At 46.6% G+C, this 19,356-nt stretch overlaps 6 protein-coding genes across 6 annotated transcripts; 2 read left to right on the top strand and 4 right to left on the bottom strand.

Moving 5' to 3' along the window:
• Nucleotides 1–156: 156 nt before the first annotated feature.
• Nucleotides 157–1,329, bottom strand: BHQ10_008216 (uncharacterized protein; the record flags this gene model as incomplete). Its single annotated transcript, XM_040880997.1, has 1 exon — nucleotides 157–1,329. One exon carries the CDS (start codon nucleotides 1,327–1,329, stop codon nucleotides 157–159), a length of 1,173 nt encoding a protein of 390 aa, XP_040736718.1.
• A 2,502-nt stretch (nucleotides 1,330–3,831) lies between these two features.
• On the top strand, nucleotides 3,832–5,217 carry BHQ10_008215 (uncharacterized protein; the record flags this gene model as incomplete). The annotated part of the gene is made up of 6 exons (XM_040880996.1): nucleotides 3,832–4,034; nucleotides 4,084–4,227; nucleotides 4,276–4,401; nucleotides 4,451–4,547; nucleotides 4,595–4,828; nucleotides 4,879–5,217. The coding sequence occupies 6 exons, from the start codon at nucleotides 3,832–3,834 to the stop codon at nucleotides 5,215–5,217; spliced, it is 1,143 nt and encodes a 380-aa protein (XP_040736717.1).
• A 171-nt stretch (nucleotides 5,218–5,388) lies between these two features.
• BHQ10_008214 (uncharacterized protein) lies at nucleotides 5,389–12,001 on the bottom strand (the record flags this gene model as incomplete). The annotated part of the gene is made up of 12 exons (XM_040880995.1): nucleotides 5,389–6,059; nucleotides 6,121–6,450; nucleotides 7,164–7,349; nucleotides 8,452–9,592; nucleotides 9,649–9,680; nucleotides 9,728–9,938; nucleotides 9,991–10,162; nucleotides 10,276–10,327; nucleotides 11,008–11,061; nucleotides 11,118–11,254; nucleotides 11,304–11,689; nucleotides 11,747–12,001. The coding sequence occupies 12 exons, from the start codon at nucleotides 11,999–12,001 to the stop codon at nucleotides 5,389–5,391; spliced, it is 3,627 nt and encodes a 1,208-aa protein (XP_040736716.1).
• Nucleotides 12,002–13,128: 1,127 nt separating this feature from the next.
• On the bottom strand, nucleotides 13,129–14,792 carry BHQ10_008213 (uncharacterized protein; the record flags this gene model as incomplete). Its single annotated transcript, XM_040880994.1, has 4 exons — nucleotides 13,129–13,445; nucleotides 13,496–14,296; nucleotides 14,343–14,397; nucleotides 14,445–14,792. The coding sequence occupies 4 exons, from the start codon at nucleotides 14,790–14,792 to the stop codon at nucleotides 13,129–13,131; spliced, it is 1,521 nt and encodes a 506-aa protein (XP_040736715.1).
• A 564-nt stretch (nucleotides 14,793–15,356) lies between these two features.
• On the top strand, nucleotides 15,357–16,151 carry BHQ10_008212 (uncharacterized protein; the record flags this gene model as incomplete). Its single annotated transcript, XM_040880993.1, has 1 exon — nucleotides 15,357–16,151. The coding sequence occupies one exon, from the start codon at nucleotides 15,357–15,359 to the stop codon at nucleotides 16,149–16,151; it is 795 nt and encodes a 264-aa protein (XP_040736714.1).
• A 309-nt stretch (nucleotides 16,152–16,460) lies between these two features.
• On the bottom strand, nucleotides 16,461–18,843 carry BHQ10_008211 (uncharacterized protein; the record flags this gene model as incomplete). The annotated part of the gene is made up of 2 exons (XM_040880992.1): nucleotides 16,461–18,565; nucleotides 18,624–18,843. The coding sequence occupies 2 exons, from the start codon at nucleotides 18,841–18,843 to the stop codon at nucleotides 16,461–16,463; spliced, it is 2,325 nt and encodes a 774-aa protein (XP_040736713.1).
• Nucleotides 18,844–19,356: the final 513 nt, after the last annotated feature.

Below are 19,356 nucleotides of genomic sequence, written 5' to 3'. Positions count from 1 at the left end.
ACATGTCGTTGGTCAAAAGTCTATCAGTAATATTTTCTGTAGAAGGAAACGCCGTCTAATGCAGTCTATCGTCATATCACCATACATCATTTCAAAATATCCATCATCAAGTCAAAAGGGGTATAAAAAACATAAAATCCGAAATAGAAGAAAAGATCAAACAAACATGTCCAACCACTCCCGCGCCGTAACCCTCTCCTCAACCTCCCTCACAATCCCGCCTTGGATAACCCTCCCCACAAACCCATCTCTCCCCCTTCCTAGTCTCGACGCATTCGCGCCACTGCGCACGTAATCCAATGCGCGCCATCCTTCGCGAGACATTGCGAGTCGTTGCATTGCGCTTGTTGTGCCGCTGTAGACGAGCACATCGCCCGTCGCAGCGGCCAGCAGCGTGAGCGCAAGCGCAAATACGTCTGAAGCGGGCGTTGAGAGTGGTGCGGAGGATTTCATTGCGTTGAGGGTAAGAAGCTCGGGGGCTGCGAATGGGGGTGTTAAAGCGCCTTCTCCTGTCGCACATTCTTCTGTGTTGGCGGATGAGATGAAGTGCGCCGATGAGAAGTCAGCGTATAGAGCCTCATACTCCATCTCAACCCCTGCCCCTGCCTCCTCACTGGAGGTAAGAGTTTGGCGTGGTCTGAGGAGAATATTGTGCGGCTTAATATCGCCATGCACTACGTCAATTTCGGTATGTAGCCAGTCAAGCCCTTTGATCAATTGCGTCGCTAGCTCGCGCCAATGAGGCGTGACGGGATCAAACATTGTTCTCGTCGAGAAATGCTTGCGTGCGTAGTCGGCGCATGTCTCGATGTGTGTCGATAAGGAGAGTGGGAGGGCCTGGAGGACGAGCGCGTTCGATGAGGGTATGTACCCGAAAAAGGGCACTACGTAATCCCTTTCCTCGTCGGCGCCAGAAGTAGAGGCAATCCGGCTGAGGATGTGCGCTTCCGCACGCAGAATTGGATGCGCATCGCGCCTTAGCGGAGCTTTGACTGCGACAACGCGGCTGCTCTTTGTTGACGTCGATATAGTTGGCGACGAAGGTGGCGTCATCATCATCGGTCTCCCGGTAGACATACTCGAAGTCGCTTTGTAGACTTTGCTCCATACCCCGCGCCCAAACTCGACAGATGCGCCGTCGCTGTCGCGCACGACTTCCAAGTCATATGGGAACTCAACTATAGGCTTTTGGCCATTCTTCTTCTTCGGGGCGGGCGATTCATGGTCTGATTGGTATACCGGGGTATCGGGTGGAGTGCTGAGGGTTTTGCGCCGGGGTGTTTGGATAGTGTCCACGGCTAGGGGACTTGTGAATTGGGATGTTGCCATTTTATGGCTGAGTATATAGTCGCAGTAGATCGAGATTGATTATACGTAGTATATAATCGGAATATAGCGTCGATGGGCGCCTGTTGCTGTTATAGCGGCATAACCGTATCTGGTGGCGATGCGACGGCGGTGGCGCACATTGACTTCATGCGGCGAATGAAGGTTCGTACTCCATATACGTGTTCATTCCTTTTTTTCGAGACTGTCGCGGGATATAAGTAATCTATAGAATAAAGAGAAGATGATAAAAGAGGATGACACGAAAAAGAAGAAAGAAATGGGGCCGGGCCGTATATAGGTTAATGACTCTACCTGTCTAGGTACAGGCAGAAGTCACGATAGGCGACAGCAACCGTTGCAAAAAGAAAACTTTGGCGGCCAGTGGTACGGTTCCATGGTTCGCAAGGAAGATGTCGGCGGGTAGTCCGATGGATTTATCGGCGGGAAATATATGCGACGGTAATATGAGTGACATGATATACTGCGTACAAACATTGGGGTCTGCCGCATCTACCGCTGCTTCAGCCAGTCAAGTTTTTAACAAAGATCACGTTGGTCGGAGATCCGAGTTGCGCTAACTACTATGCATATATAAATATTATAAATATAGATTCATTGCTGATCATTCGTCTTTCTTCTGTGTATATAAACCTTGGACAGTGTGCGACTCTATGAAAGATTAGGGCTAGCACATGATGTCAACGTGCAGCTCTAGTTTATGCTTATTTTCGGTTTATCACGACTCGCTTCGACTCGTAGCAACAGTCGGAGAATCTAATAGAGTATCTAAAATGCACTCATTGACGACTTAGGACTACAGGATAGATATATTAGATGAATGCGTGTAGTGTACTATTCTGCTCACGTACGGTCAACTGCCCGGATACCGATGCATTAGCCCTAACCCTTAGGGTTGTTTACACTATGAAATTCGAGGGAGTCATTCTTAGGGCTTAGTCTGAGAGCGATAATTCAAAAGGGATGCTTTGCCATGTACGCTACAGGAAACTATTTCCAGAGTGCGACTCGAATGTTCTTGACCTAAACAGACTTTGGTAATCTCTTTTGGCCTACCACTTGAGAAGTAATTTGTAGTGTATTTTAATGTCAGAAGACACGGCGCCATGGAGTTAAGCATATACTAGGTGATCTAGTATTGTACATAAGACTTAGTTACCAACCAGGAGCACACACTGTGTAGAGCGAGAGAGACGAAAGATTGTTGTGTAGATTTGAGCTGTTCTACGAGCGAGCTATGCATCACTTTTGAATTTATTTGAATTTGGTTTAACCTGCAGGATCTGATAAGATATTAGCTGGAACGGTTGAAACTTGAAACACCAAAACATACGTAGTACGCCAGGGTGGAGCTTGTGTGGATGTTCTAAAAAATGTCTTGGTTTTACTTTTACGTCCACCGGGTTCCTAGGTGTCTGTAGAAAAATATCCTGGTTAACTTTTCTCCCTTTGCATCTCGATAGAGACATTAACCATAAAAAGCCGAGTTTGATCATCCAGGCAATTGATGACTCGATAACAACAAAATATGAGGTTTTTGCTTTTTAGCAACAACGTCCGCTCTGTGCGCTTTCATCCGTCAAGATTGCGCGGGAGAATCAGTAGCTGGTTTATGCGACCAAAATACTTGCAGAAAACCCCGTTATTATGTTTCTGGGCAACCCGGACCAAATTTACAACATGTGTTGTCCTGGAACTAAGTTAAGTCTCTTGCTATATCTCTAGGATTGACCAGTAGGGTACTCGGATTTGAGCATCAAACCGATTTAACTCCGTATTAGGGCTTCGGCTCTGCTATTTAATTGAATGTGGATTTTCCAAATGGCATATCTCCCCTGAAGTAATCTATACAAACTATCTAGGTGCGATTCAGCTAGATTGCTAAAGGTCCAAGGTTTCGGCATACCGTATGGAGTGGATGCCAGCACTGAGTGTAGATATGAGTGGAGCGATGTGGATGACCTAACAGACTCTCAAGAACTTTATCTCCCCTGATAAATAAAATTACCCTTTACAAATCGATATTTAGACGAAATTCGGAAGATAATTATCCAAGGATGGGCTCAGATGACCTCAAGTGACAGCCAAGTCGGCCCCTGCCAGGTATGATTCCACCTATCAGAGACTCCATCTTGCTGAAACACCCTTAGTTTCCGGTAAATTGTTATGCTTAATTTGAACATACGCAGCATATGGGCTGCGATGTGGGACATGTTTACTGTAGTGGAGTACTGTTGAAACAGTTCTACCGGCATTAGTGTGCTAGTGGTTGCTGTTGATATGCTAGTGATGAAAAACTCCACGAGGTCTCGGTATGGCGGAATTTTTTGGCTTTGGACGCACTTCCAAAATGAGCGATACTCCGATGTGATGCTGCGCGGCTTTTTCTTGGCTTGAAATATATTAGAAGGTCGTAGATCCTCGAACAATACACTTTTCAACACATCAGACACGAAGTCGGCCGAAAAATAGCGACACTTAATCATGAGATACACTCATTTCCTCAGCGCACTGGCTGCTTGTGCCTTTGAAGGCGCAGCTGCTATCAGCGTCACTGGTGCAGCAGAAGGCTTTGCCAAAGGTGTCACTGGAGGTGGTAGTGCCACTCCAGTCTACCCTTCTACGACTGCCGAACTGGTTTCGTATTTGGGAGACTCATCTGCGCGTGTGATTGTCTTGGACAAGACGTGAGTAAAGCATGTCCCCCATTTGAATCACTTACTGACTCTGCAACAGCTTCGATTTCACCGGTACTGAAGGCACCACAACCAGCACTGGATGTGCTCCCTGGGGTACTGCTTCGGCCTGCCAGCTTGCTATCAACCAGAATAGCTGGTGTACCAACTACGAGCCAAGTGCGCCTTCTGTTTCGGTGACATAGTAAGTCTCACGAGAAGATGGAGGAAACCGCTTGCTTATACAATCCAGTGACAATGCCGGTGTTCTCGGTATTACCGTCGCCTCGCATAAGACGCTCATTGGTGAAGGTACCAGCGGTATTATCAAGGGCAAGGGCTTGCGAATTGTCAGCGGTGCCAGCAATATCATCATTCAGTGGGTATCAGTACAATTACTTCAAACTCAAAAAGCTAAGAGGTTATAGGAACATTGCCATCACCGATATCAACGCCAAATACGTCTGGGGAGGTGATGCCATCACCCTCGACGATGCTGATCTGGTCTGGATCGACCATGTTACGGTACGGCCCTGAGACAAGATTAATATTTTATTTGACTAATGATTCAGACCGCACGTGTTGGTCGTCAACACCTCGTCCTAGGAACCAGTGCCGACAACCGTGTGACCGTCTCCAACTCCTACTTTGACGGCCTCACTTCCTACAGCGCCACATGCGACGGCTACACTTACTGGGGTATCTACCTCGATGGGTCGAGCGATCTTGTCACTTTCAAGGGCAACTACATCTACCACTTTAGTGGCCGCAGCCCCAAGATTCAGGGCAACACCTTACTTCACGCAGTATGTCCTCCCCTTACCTCAGTCAGATTATGTGTACTAAATTGTTCTAGGTCAACAACTACTGGTACGACTCCACCGGCCACGCCTTCGAGATCGGTAGCGGTGGCATGGTCCTCGCCGAAGCTAACGTGTTCCAAAACATCAATACCATTGTTGAGTCTCCCATGGACGGCCAACTGTTCACCTCGCCCGATGCGACCACAAATGCCGTGTGCAGTACTTATCTCGGTCGTGCCTGTGTGGTCAATGGCTTTGGCAGCTCCGGAACTTTCAATGAGGCTGATACTGCTTTCTTGGTGGACTTTGAGGGGAAGAATGTTGCTAGTGCTGCTGCGTATACCTCTATCAAGAGCACTGTGCCGTCTAGCGCTGGTCAGGGTACTATTTAGATGGAATTACCTTTGAAGCCGATATAGCTTGAAGGTTTCAAACATCAATGAACCAGCTGGATAAAAAATCTCTTCAAAATCCTATTACATGATAGTAAATACAGAGTATCAAATCAAACGCAAAAGTAAATAAGACCAAAATGTCTCGTCCAGCATCTGGACTCTACTGAATCAACGAGATTTTCCTGTAGCTTGTTCAATTTCCTGCAGGATATGCGCCCACAGATTCTCTTCCATCCCATCCCTCCGGGCCCGAGCCAGATGCTTGTCAACATCAAAAGAGACGTTCTCAGCGTCAAAGTTGATAGTATAGCTGCCACTGCCGGGCCTACCATCCGTGCCTCTAGCAACGGTAACGCTGTTTGAAAGAGGCACCCCATCAGTCACAGCAGCTGCAGCTGCGGCCGGAAACCGAGCACTAGTAGCACAATACAACTCTCTTGCACCACACTCATCCGGAGGAAGGTAGTCGATAAAGAAAAACCCAAACAAATTAAATGTCATCCTCGCCACAGCCATACCACCTTTCGCATCCTTACCAAAAGGCGTTTTCACGCCTCCCGGGTAGATGTGAATAAATGAGACGTCGGGTGCTTGCCGAGCCATCACATTGTTTGCAATTGTTATCATCGATGCTATATGGCCTCGGGATTTGCTTGGCTTCTTGGCTGCGAATTCGGACCATTGGGTGTGATCAAAGTACCCTTCATAACCGCCTGCAAAGACGGAGACGACGCGGCGGAGGGATTGTGCTTTTTGAAGGGCGGGGAGAAGGTTGATTGCAAACAGGATGCGAGACGTAACGGGCAGGACGTATACGATTGGTAGACCTTCTGACGTCTCTGGTTCGTGGGAAAGTATGGCATTAGCCCATACCAATTCAAACTGGGAGGAAGTACTCACTATCAAGAACCATCGTTCCCTGCGTCTGAAACAAAAGATTGATAGAATCCTCCTTCGCCAGTATCTGCTCACATACTTCATCCACATTCTTCAGTAAACTGACATCCGACTTGATGAAGATGTATTTCCCGCCAGGGTTGATGCCCTTGCACTCGGCAACGATACGCTTTGCCGCTGTGTCGGATCTGCCAACGAGGTATATCGTGGGTGTAGTGGTTTGCTGTGCGAATGCTTTGAGGGTGTATTCGCCTATGCCGCTGGTGGCTCCGACGAAGACGGCTACCATGCCTGCAGGCAGGCTGGTTGCGATTTTCGCGTTGGAGTCGTGGACTATTGGCAGAGAGACCATATTGTTGTCAGAGAAAAAAATTGTGTTGATTTTCGACCTGGGTAGGGTTCCTGTTCTGATGCTGATTATATGTGCACACTTTAAATCCGTTCATCCGTTCTGAGTATATGCTATTACTACCTAGTTTCAGACACGGTCTTAATTCCGATAGTCTTATCAGTTGTTCTTATTATATCCCCACTAATACGCATAATTACGTTTGTATTTCTAGTTTTTGGTTGTAGTTCAGAATATCCTAATATCAATTGATATGCGTAGTAACTATCAGCAGAACCTATCTATAACAGATAGAAGGTCTATAAAACTAAGGAATATGCCACGAGTTGTTATTTTAGAATGCTCTCTGTTCCTACGCGTATCTGAATGCTTGGATATCAGATTCAAATGCTGGATGGCCTTTTGTTCGTTATAAGACGGTTCTACTGTGGATATACCCTCTAAGCCCTAAGCTCCGTTCCTCCGCTGGCGTTTCTGTTTAACTCCGGGTCCCTAATTTTGAAACTACAATTGGAAAAACTTGATGGAGAGCATCAGATGCTAAAATAAGCATAAAGTATAAGTTAGCTGCAATGTTCATTCTCGACACGCACACAGAGATTTAAGCCAGCGGAATCCTTCACACACTCATCCTGGGACTCTTATCAAGAAAGAAATAGATAATCATCGACAGTAGCTATCAGGGACATTCCTTAACTACCATCGTCGAAATAGTAGGGATTTCCGCTATCTTTGGTAATTCCGCTCATGGCCGCAACCCGTTGAAGATGCCATGCCATCTCCAGCAGTTCCCAACCCGGCAGCGGAAGCCGTTTCGGGTCAGGAGTGGTAGAAGTGATAGCATCCCCAGAACGAGTCATGTCGGATGGCTGCAGGAGCCGCCCTGTTGGAACCGTGATCGAATTTTGTCTTCATCTGAATACAGGTTCCGAGTAGACTCCAGCTGATCCAACAGATCAACGCTAGGTGTCTCTTGTAACATTTTTTTGCCAGTAGAATCCAACTTTCAGGGTCTTTCCATCTGGTTTATCCGAATGAGGTAGAGCGAGCCGATCTTTTCCCATAATTGATGTACGGATTTCTTGAGACTCAACATGTTGTCACGCGAGTCATCAGGGTGGCTTTTTTCTAGGTCACCCAAGATTGCAGCTCTCTATTTCCTGACATGATCCGGCTCCCAGATTAGTAAACGACTGGATCAAGAAGAATAATATTTGGATTACTCACAATTCTTTCATTCCCATTTTGGTCCCTAGTCAAGTAGATAAAGCTATATCATTTCAAAAAGCCTTTACACGCCCTTCCTTGTTGGCATATTTTAGTACCGGGTCTAACAAAAGTCCTGTTACACTTCCCTCTAGCTTACACACAAGAAGCAGAACAATTCTTTTTTTCCGGCAAGCACCGATGCAAAAGTGATAGTGCGTCTGAGGAGAACTGTGTCGTTTCCAACGAACACGAATGTGTCAAAAAGTCTATTCTAAGAAACCATCTTGAGCCCCCTTCAACTCGAAAATATCTTGAAAGTGTGTATCGCTGTCCATAGACAACAGATCCTCTATTTGAGGGTCTACCAGACCGTACCAGGAAGTTTCAAATGGAAGGTGTTGTTGCCCATCGCCATCGAACTCCTGTGACTGAACAAATTGGGGCGCGTTAGCAGGAAGTTGCAAAAGATGGGCAGTTTTACAAGAAAGTAGAAACATACTAAGAAACTTCGATCAAGCTGCATAGAATCTGCTGGAGTAGTATCCGAATCTCGGAATGAGGTTGGCAGCTTTTCCTTCATGTCGTTCGCAATCCGTGTTCTTAGTGAGTCTCTTCAACTTAGTTCATCCAATTCTTCTCATTGTAAGTACCTAGGTACATGGCGGAATGATACATACCATTAAAAGAGATGTTTTCCAACAAGTCTGCGCTTATACCCATCTGTTTAACCATTCGCAATACATCAAGGATAGTGTCAACAACTATTTGAGACTCACTCGAAATAGGACTTGCTTGCATCCAGATCATATAGGCATCGTACAAGGCTTGTATACCCCTATCTAGTTGTAGATTCTCTGTCATTGTGGTACTTTTCGGTGAGGGTTCGCCTGAAATACTGAGTTTGACATATAAACATAGTAGTGTTGTTGCAAGATAGAAGCCGCTGTTCAGCAGTGACGGGATCTTCCAGATAAACCCATATAGGCTTCCGCCTAGCTGTAACTCATGATGAAAAGTTTTCTGAGTGCACAGAATCTCAATCGCGGCGTCTAAACAGATCGATTGAGAGGCTGCGTAGCGGTGGTCGGTACGTGCTAGGAGCATATGTTTTTGGTGTAAAATGCATTTCGCGGTATGTAGCAGAGTTCTAAGAAATATTCGGCGTAGAATGAGCTGAGGAGTATTAGGAGGTGAAATGGATATTGCTTCCCATCTTAGAGTTGCAGGGATACTAGAATATGCCTCGTCGAGAAGTTCATGTAGACGCTGAACCTGATCGTAGGGAGGTTTCGGATTCGCCGAGGTAGTCAGGTCACATATCATTCCATAAATAGAAGCCACCCGCTTCTTCGAAAGAAGAAAAATGACAGGAGTAATGATCGCGTCGGGTATGGCGGGTGGTAACACCGTGCTGTTACAGTCAAAATCTTCATCATACAAATTGCGCGGTTCGGCAGTATCAGCTTGTTCTTCGTGAATCATCCGCGGAAGACCGACGTGTCCAGACATGAGAATGTCATAGAGAACAATATATGCCCATGTCCTCCGCCTCATCTCTGCTTCGTAAGGTGATATCTGAGGGAAATGAGAAGGATCTCGGTGGTAGCCCATGCGCAATGCTAAGCGGACAATAAGACCCAGAACAAACCAGGTCTCGATGCGATTGGCTTCGTAATGCAGATATTTGATGTCGAGATAGAGGATAAAAGTCTCCAGGGTATATCGTGGACCCGAAGAATAGTTTCCCAAAACGAGGCATTGCACGATCTTTTCGCAGTACGTTTGCTCAAAACGGAGAAGGTCTGGAGGTGTCGGGACGTGTCGATCTCTGTGACATGATGCTAGAGATATAATTGCAAATAGTTGGCCAATCCAGATGATAGATATTTGGAAAGGATGCTTCCAGAATTGCTCATACTGGTAGTTGTCAAATACGAGCATCTTGACGCCATAAACGGACTGTGTGAACTCACTTCCTTCATGAACACTGGACCGTGAATGATCGCTATAAAAATTAGCTCGATTAAGGAATTAGCATAAATTATTACATACTCGTTGCAATGATATCATGTTTAAAGAAATAAGCCACGAGGTGATCAACTACCTGCCGTGGTGGAAGAGAGGCCAGCAATTCTTCTCTGGTAGCAGAACGATAAGAACCAAACAGAATTGCGGGCCGATGAGCATCCGATGTATGCGGTAATTCATGGATCTGATGTTTCTGGTCACGATTGTCTGTCAAGGAATCCTTGAGCTCCGCCATCTGTCGATGTTAGTGAAAAAATCATCAATATTTGCATCATACAATACCGTACACCGTCTAGAATGGCACTCCAGTGAATACTCTCCACATAGTTTGATGAGCTCGCATCCAAGACTATACGGCCAACAGGACTGGAGTTATCAGGATTAGTTCCATCACTATCCTTGGGAAGGTCTGAAATAGCTGCGAAAGACCCTGGTAGCACATTCGTCTGTCTCGAATCACTGCGCGAATTCATCAATGTCACAACCAGTCTTTCCAATTGACTGATACGATCTGTAATATCGGCCTGCTTTCCCTGCGAAGAAATTGCACTATCTGACTCTATACTACGTACCGGATACGCGCAAGAGAAAGAAAGGCCTCGGCGAACACAACTTTCACAAGGGCTGTTTCGATCGCATTTTAATCTGAGGCACTTGTCAGCTTTGAGAAATGTTAAGTATTGGATCGTGATGATGATAATAATTACTTTCTCCGTCTGCACAAGTTGCAAGACAGCTGCGGCTTGTCTCGTCGTCGACTAGCAGGTATCACCCTTTCACCACGCTGTGATTTTGTATTGGAGTGTTCCATTGCTATGATTGTACATATATGGGATGGAACGAAACTTTGTGAGGCCACTAATTACAGATGTATGAGAATAGTCGATGATGGGATAGAACATACAAGTAATGACGGCTGCCTGTCCTAGTGCTTACTGTCGCATAAGCTAGTAGATGAAATAGGGTTAGGGTTCTGTATATAGAGGTCCATCTCAACGCGGTTCAGTGATGGTCGAATATTCATACATAGATCGTAGAAGAATACACATTAATTCAAGGGTTCATCTCGTTTTCTTGGATGGATAGGAATGGCCTGATTTTGAGACTGGAATAGTACAAGATGTTGGAATTGATGGATGTCTACTTAACTAACAAAGACTCAGCCATTTGTTTCTGATCCCTTCCCAGGGTCACGATAGCATAGGCTAATGAAATGCTCCTAGAAATCCATCCCGGCTAATCAGAAAGGGAGAATTGATCAAAAAACTCGGTCACAATATCATTTGCCTCAATTGGCTGGGGACCCATTCCTGCCGCCAACATGTCAAAGTTGATCGTTTTCGAAGGCCAGTCGTGTCCTAAATTAGAATTGTAAGCTGGGACTTATTCAATACCTTTTTCAGGAATAGCATACCATTCGCATCAACCTTCCAGTGCTGCAATGTTCCGTTTTGCCCGCCACAGATCCACGATGTGTGATGCACGTTACCACTGTCACTGTCTACCGTAGAGTTGGAAGTACATCCATTTCGTTGCTGCCAGTATCCAAGCCTAGAATTCGTTAATACTATGATGCTATTACTCAGTTAGGAAAATTTACCATGTAGGAATAGCTGGCAAAGGTCCCCCTTCACCCTCACCTCCTTCATAAAACACCGTCTGATCACTCCCACCATGAATCTCAAGAATTGGCAATGGTGACCTTGCAGGCGTACACTCCGTACCATTAACATCCGTATAGAATGATCCAGCAACGGGCGCCAAAGCAGCGAATTGTCCACCAACTTCACTGCATGCAATGGTTCCCACGAATCCGCCTCCATTCGATAACCCAGTCGCATAGATACGATTGCCGTCGATGCTGTATTTGGACTTGATGTCGTCGATCAGGTCGCTAACGAATTGCAGGTCTTCGGCTACGGAGACGTTGGCGTATGTAGGTCCAGCCCAGTAGCCGTTTACGCCGTCGGGGTAGATGAAGTATCGCTATATAGATTTCAGGTCCCTTTCGACTGAGATCGTTTTATTTGAGAGAAAACTCACGTCAGAAGAATAGGCAGTCGGAATTGCAGGCAATGACAATCGCACATCAGCCTCCATGGCAAATCCATCAATGTTGAAGCCTATCCCACTACTGCCATGGAACGCAATGATTGCCGGGTATATTTGTCCATCTTCAAAATCATCCGGCTCGTGGACCCAGTAGGTTCGATCGCGGCCACTGCTTGTCACAGACTCTAAATCAGCGAGAGCTGGTGCAGCGAGCAGACTGGCCGTGAGAACGATTGCGCTGAGCATTTTGACGGACGATTACCCTTGTGATTGCGCCAGTCTGTAGACTTACGAGGGCTATCGGGCCCTTAAATAGTACTATTCTATGTAGGAAACGGTGACATTGAGGCTAGGATGATCTGCGCATTGAAACGTGCATGTAGGTAGCCCTAGTCAAGACTGACAAGACCATACGACCCCGCCAAACAAAGACATGTTGACCAGTTTCTTGAAAAACAGAAAATGACTGGATGATACTAAATGCGAGCAATGGCTAACGGCATGTGGCCTAGCAACGTGCCAGTTACACCGTGATCCCTGGCTATCAGGTTAGTGTGCCCCCGTGGTTTCATTCACTAAGCCTGTTCTGGGGGCGGCTCAGGGGTAAGTCTCTGCCGGGGTGGCCGGGTGATCTCTTATCAATCTACGCTCGTCGAGATTAATAAGGAAGTAGTTTTCATGGATCAAGGATGTTATAATCATCGATGAAATCTATTTCATGCAGATGCCTGCGCTATTGTTGACCGAGATGATAGATTTGTAGGTAGTCGAGAAGGAAAGTTGAAGATGGAAGTTGATAAAAAAAAGATGCGAGTTAGTGCCTGATACTTAAGGCAGTAACGCTAAACTAGAATAGATAAGGTCTTCATTATCGGGGGCCATGGACCTATCTCTATCCCTTCATTTATCACCATCAACCACATCTTAAAATCATTGAGCAGATCTGTACAATTGAGAAAAATGCCTCAAAAATTTTACAAAGCACCCCTCACCTACCCCATCCGCATCTTCATACTCTCCGTATTCGACCTCTCTGGCGCCCTATCCTGCTATTTCGTCCGCTTCAAAGTGCTGCTTACCAAGACGTTATTGACCATATACTTCGCTCTACAGATCGTAAATGTCATCGTCAATCCAGAGGTTCGCTGTATTTTGGTATTGCGGCGAGATCCCGAGGATGGGACTAGGAAGATCATGGTTGGGTAGGCCGGCAATCGGGTTCCAGTGGTGTGAGACGCAAATTGGATTTACAGGGGTTATGCGGTTAGGTATAATGGGTAGAGATTTGAGCGTGCTTTGATCAGGATTTGATTCAAAACTTCATGGGCGATAAACATACTGATACATACATGCATTTTTTGTGGGGTTTGTTCTCAATCAGCTTCAGCAGAACCCGGCGCAACTGGCAGCTTATAGCAATACATGGTTTGCACGTTACAATATGGTAAAAGGCCCTCGGTGCCCAATTCTCCGCCCAGTCCACTCTCCTTCCATCCAGACAAAAACCCACTAGGAAGCGGTGCCGGGTGACTGTTGATAGTTACCATGCCGGCTTTAATCTGCTCGCCGATAGCAACTGCATGGTCCATATCGCCTGACCAGACGCTAGCTCCAAGTCCAGTCTTTGTGTCGTTCACACAGTTGATCACCTCGGTCTCGTCTTTCCATGGAAAGAGAGATATGATAGGACCTAGCACGACAATCAGTTATATCCGTTGAAATAATGTCGTTGATACGCACCGAAAGCCTCTTCCATCAGGACGCGAGAGTCATGAGGAGGATTATCAATGATTGCAGGCTGGATCACAAAGTGGTTATCCTCATCAAAATCTGCATTACCCAATGCAAAAGTGAGGCCTTTTCTTTTTGACTCTTCGACAATCTGTTTAACAGTTCGATATCGTAACTCGTTCTGAATTGGACCAAGTACATTTCCTGCCCCTGGCAAAGAAGGACTTGCTTTCCACAGCTTCACCACGTCGATCATATGCTGCATAAACTCTTGGTATATCTCCTCGTGTATATAAATACGTCTAGTGGCGAGGCAAGATTGACCCGAGTTCAAGAAAGCGCCAACCGAGACCTGAGGAGCCACCACAGAGACATCAATATCGGGACAGATAATGCATGCGTTATTCCCACTCAATCCCAGCGTCACACGCTTCAGAGTCTTGCTAGCAGCAGCCATGACTTTCTTTCCAGTGGCAGTTGAGCCTGTAAATGCGATTTTCTGTATATCAGGATGCTCGACCAAGGCGGGGCCCAGCTTTTCGTCGCCATTCAATGCTTGAAGAACCCCGGGTGGGAAGATTGATTTGGTGTACTCAATAAATTTCAGAGTGCTATATGGCGTAAAGGGGGATGGCTTGACAATCACAGCGTTGCCGGTTATCAATGCTGCTCCGATTTTGGCTACCGCTAGCAGCAATGGGTGGATCGATGGGCAGATGGCTACAACAACACCCATCGGAACATATCTGACTGTTAGGCGGAGTTCGTCGTTGTCTGTAACTACTTTTGTCTCTAGTTCCGGATGCGAAGCTTTGGCTATTAGCAAGCTAATATGACTGGGATGTATGAGACTGACAGTAATAGGACAAGAACCTTGCCGAATGATCCACCTCCATCTTGGCGAATTGCAACTTCAACGTGTTAGCATGCATGCCATTCCCGTTACGACGGTACTTACAGGCTTCCCCGCTTCTTGCATGATCAACTCAGCCATGTCGTCCCTAATTTCCATCAACGCGTCCTTGGCTTTGGTTATGTACTTTGCTCTTTCGTTCCAATGAGTTCGCGACCATGTCTCAAAGGCCTCTTTTGCCGCAGCAACGGCATTCTCGATATCATCATTTGTTGCCACCGGGACATCCCATAATGGACGCCGAGTCGAGGGGTTGATTGCCTGTGCCTTCTTACCGTTCAAAGAAGCCTTGCCATTGATCGTGTTTGCAAAGACGGTGAAGCTGTTTGATGGCTTCGTAGGGGTCGCAACCTCTGCAGCTGCCGTAGAGCCAGAGCTAGATGCTGCCTTCATGTTGAATTTGCGGCATCCAGGGGGTCGCCAGATCCTTTCTTCAATTGCGACTGATTCAAACTCGATGGAATACACAATTAGAAGATGAAATGAGGAGATGTCAGTCGTCAAGTCGCGAAACCTGACATCGCGATGATTGAAGTAGATGACGATTGTCGCACTGTGATTGGCTGCAAAGAAGTGGAACGTGGGGTAGACCACAGCCTAACCATTTTGGGTAATTACCTCGTGGAGCTCTTTTCCATTTTCTCTTGTTTTTTTCTTGTTCTTCGATAGGATGATCTGCGAAGCTGTTGACCAGCGTATGTTGCTGAGAGACCATAAATTAGTAGAATTCGAACGGATACCAAATGGAGATGCCCTTAAAGCAATCACGGAAATGTCTGCATTGCTCCTTCCTTTGCTCACAACTACCTTTAGGTCCATTTCTGTTCGTGAACCGATCAGTGTCTATCACTCATCTACATCAACACCAACATACAGTATACGCTCTTTTACTGATGTACGTTCATTATTCGAATGTCTTCTATCGACTATTCTTGATTACACCAACCAAACATTGCCATGTCCGCTCGCTCCGCGAACATAACTGAAACAAACACAGACACAGACGAAGCCCTCTCTGTTTCTCGTCCTTTATTCTACATTCTTCGTCCTGACCGCTCATTGCAGCCTCTAATCGCCCTCGACGAGTTTCCCACCTGGCTCAAGGTCCTAAATCCTGACAATGATAATCTGGCAAGGATGGTACAAGTCAACAAAGACAACCCATATCCCCGAAATGCGGAATACGACATCCTCTGTCAATACTGCTTGAATGCTACAGAGAACATGGACGCTTTGATGGAACGCGATTATGCACCCACGAATCAGTATGCGCACAGGGAACCGGCGACAAATGCAGCGGTTCGTCAGTCAGCCCAACAAGGAGCTTCCAATCTGCCGCTTATGCAGCGATCACAAACAAGACCAGGTATTAGCCACCAACAGGTCCAGCAAGCAGTACCTCGAGCATCACAGATGCAGTCGCTACAATTGCAGCAAGGAGTAAAACAGGGATTACAATTGCAGTCGCTACAACAAATCCAGCTACAATACGGGCAGCAGCAAGGTTTCCTACCGCACCTACTATGGTGGCAGAACTACGGTCGAACATGGGATCGGGACCAACAACGCTTAACTCCCTACAGATCGCGTCCACAGCGATGCCAAGGTCGTTTGCTAGCACTACATCCACAGAGTAGAAGTCCTCCCAATGTGAACGCGAGCCAGGCCGAAGAGACCCGTGGACTTGATCCTACGGCACCGGAATTTGTGCCATCAGCTGTAGGATCATCGGCGGCACCTATCTATCAGTAATATTTTTATACTGTATCCGGTCTACCTTTCAGGGCCATTTTGTTCAAAATATTGGGGCTTTAGTTCTTCTTTTGATATCAATACGACGTAAGGTTGGTTCTATGTTTTATGGCAGAGTATGTTATTACACGTGATTTGACAACAAGTCAGGTCCAAACTCCCATAGACAATGCAAACGCTGGGGATGTCTTTTTCTATATCTGTTATACAATAACACCAATCCATGCATCTCTATACCCAAAAAGAAAGAACGCCAAAATCTAATATACATATAACACAATAAGTGATTGGAAGACATCCAGACCTAAATTAAGAGTCATTTCCCCACGTGCGGAGCGCAAACAATGTCGCAGATCCACCGAGACTGCGATTAACCTGCAGAAATGATCTCGCGTTCGGCGTGTTCAGGTATGCTTTCAGTAAGCTCATAAGTGCGCTTATAGGGAGACATTGAAGAGTGATTTGGTCGGGCATGTATTCGAATCCGTCGTAGAATGAGGCTGGTATCGATTTTGTAGAAGTGGAGGTGGTTGGTGGCAGCTCCGAGGTGTCTTTCCTGATGGGAAGACGAAGTTGCCTGGGAATGGAGTCAAATAACTCAGGGACAAGCTTGACAACCTCTGCAGTAGATTGACCTGGGAAGAGCTTGTCAAGCATATCGGCGACGGTCTCTCTGGCCCGAATGCCGAAGGTGCCTACGATTGAGAGAGCCATTTCGACCGCTTCGTCGTGCCGATCATGAGCATCAGCAATCGCAAACTTTTCAAATAATTCTTCTTTCGGTTCCGGTTCATTATAAATCACGGTGCAGCCACTCCCCTTTGGCGATACCTCCTTCGGGTATATATAAAGCGGTTCGAACGGTCGGTGGTCCCAGAGCAACGTAGAGTCTTTGATATCGCCCGACGCCCCAAGCGCAACACGATAGTCGTTTACCAGATTTGGCAGCTTCCTGCTAGCGTGAGTCAGAGCTTCGGAGCTTTGCTCGGTGAACTTCTTTCTCAAATCGACCAAGAATGAATTTTGCCGCTCAAGCTCCGCTGCCTCCGTTGCTGGATCTTGCTTCGCTTTGGCGAGTGTCTCTTCGAGAGAGGCGATTTCAATTTGCTGCTTGGCTAGATCTACTGCAGCATCTGCTGCTTTGGCTAGATGCACGACTGAAGCACGCGCCCTTGTATAATCCCGGCTGATTTTTGTCGCTTGCTTATTCGACTTATTCGTAGAATAATGGCTAATAGCTTCTCGATACAGCCGGTCTTCTGCAAGTTTCAGTGAATTCAATTTCAATTTAAGGAATCTCTCTTCATAGGAGTGGATTTGCAGCCCGAGCTTGGCCAAATCTCCTGCAAGATGCATGATCTGAGCGCGCAACTTGAAAAAACTCCGCCTGCGGTCCACGAATTCTTTCATTTTCGGGTTCTTCTTGACAATCTCCTTGTATCGCTTTGCTTCCTCAAAATCTGCTGCATTCAATTTTGCTTGCACAATGGTCTCAGTTAGCGTAAGGTCGATTTTTTGTTTGGCCAGTTCTTTCGCAATACGCACGACCGGGGTACGTGCCCTCGCATCTTTCATTTCAGCTTCTATCGTTCCTCCATGTTTCTGATAGTACCTGTTGATGATGCCTTCGTACAAATGTTTTTTCTCTAAGAACTCTTTGAACGGCTCTCCGGCGAAGAGCGGATATTTTGCGGCATATGGTTCCGTCCTCGGACCTGCAGGTACTTCAGTGTATGACTCTGGAGTACCTCTTATGCGAAGCTGAGGTAGAACGATCTGATTTTCTGCCATTCGTTGAGCGACCAAAGCGGCGCTTTTCTCAACGAGCTCGTATCCTCGTGGAATGACGTTTTCGGTATTATCAGTCTCGGCGACAACAAAAGATCGCCGAGAGTATGCCTCGTTCAGTAATGCCACTTTCCTCCTATTGCGGATTGAACGTGGTATGATCGACTCAGCCTCCTCTGGAGGAAGAATCATGAGAGTTCGAACGTTCCAGTCACTAAATCGACCTCGATTCAGAAGAGAGTGTCCGACAAGGGCTGCCCATATTCGTGAAGCATTCTTGAACACTCTGTCGGTCAAGTTGGCGATGACGAGTAGGTCTTTTGGAGTGCCTGGAGGTACCTCTGCAGGAACGTACTTATCCAGTAGCTCCAACCAACCGATTCCATGTAATGAACCATAATGTACTCTCTCCTTGTGTATTTGAAATTTTTCCTTATCCTTCTGACGTAGCTCGTTGAGGTGCTTATGATAAACTCGAGATACGCGCGGCTCGACGAGGATGTGCCGATAAGGCTGAACAAGGTCGTTGATCTTCGAGGATAGGACTGGGCGGCCAGGGTATAGGTCGAGAATGACGGATGGTTTGTTGACAGTCAGTACATTCGATAGCTGCTGAGTGATATCATCTAAGCAAGACGCGGTTAATACCCCCTCATTGATCGCAAGCCAGTCATTTGATCTTACCACAAAGCTTGTCGCCTACTATGTTGGCCTTGTGAAGACTTCCTGTCCCCTTTTTCTTCTCGACCTTTGGGGTCGCTTTTGGTGATACGTCCAGTCTTCCATACTGTTCATGAGATGTAGAGAACAGTCGACGATGTTTGCTGTTCACCAGCAGCGTATTGACCCAACTGCACGCCTTCGTTCGAGGGCAGAGAAAGCCATTGCGACAACAACGATTCATCGATTGGGATCAAGGAAGCTGAAATCTGACATCTATTACATATGTCAAGGCTGATTTCCAAGGTATTTCCCGAAGTTGAGCGCACGAGTGATGTCATGTCAAAAACGAGACTATTGTTGTGGATGAAACAGCTTGGAAATTCATCGGCGCTGGAAAAAAAAGTACGTAGCAAGCTACGATGACCAATGGGGGCTTCGGATCTAATCTGATTATCTCCAATCGCCGCCATGAGGCCCTGTGAACCATTTCGAATACCAATAGCTCGATTTTCCTAGAGCGTGAAAGTTGATTGGAGTGCCAGGGATGTGAGCAATGAAGTGAGTCGACTACAATTTATTTTATTCTAGTCCCTGTGTCGTTGCGAGAACAAGGAAGGAGCAACCCTGGGGATGCCGCACCCCACCTGACATTTATGCTGCCTGCCCGAAACGCGCCGCCTCCAACTGCGCAAACCCTGGACCATGAACCTATCCTCACTCTGATACTCTTCTAGCAGCACAAATGTCTCAATAT

Source organism: Talaromyces amestolkiae (genome assembly GCF_001896365.1).
Source record: "Talaromyces amestolkiae strain CIB chromosome Unknown scaffold18.1, whole genome shotgun sequence".
Classification (NCBI taxonomy): domain Eukaryota; kingdom Fungi; phylum Ascomycota; class Eurotiomycetes; order Eurotiales; family Trichocomaceae; genus Talaromyces; species Talaromyces amestolkiae.
This window is presented reverse-complemented; position numbering and strand designations above follow the sequence as displayed.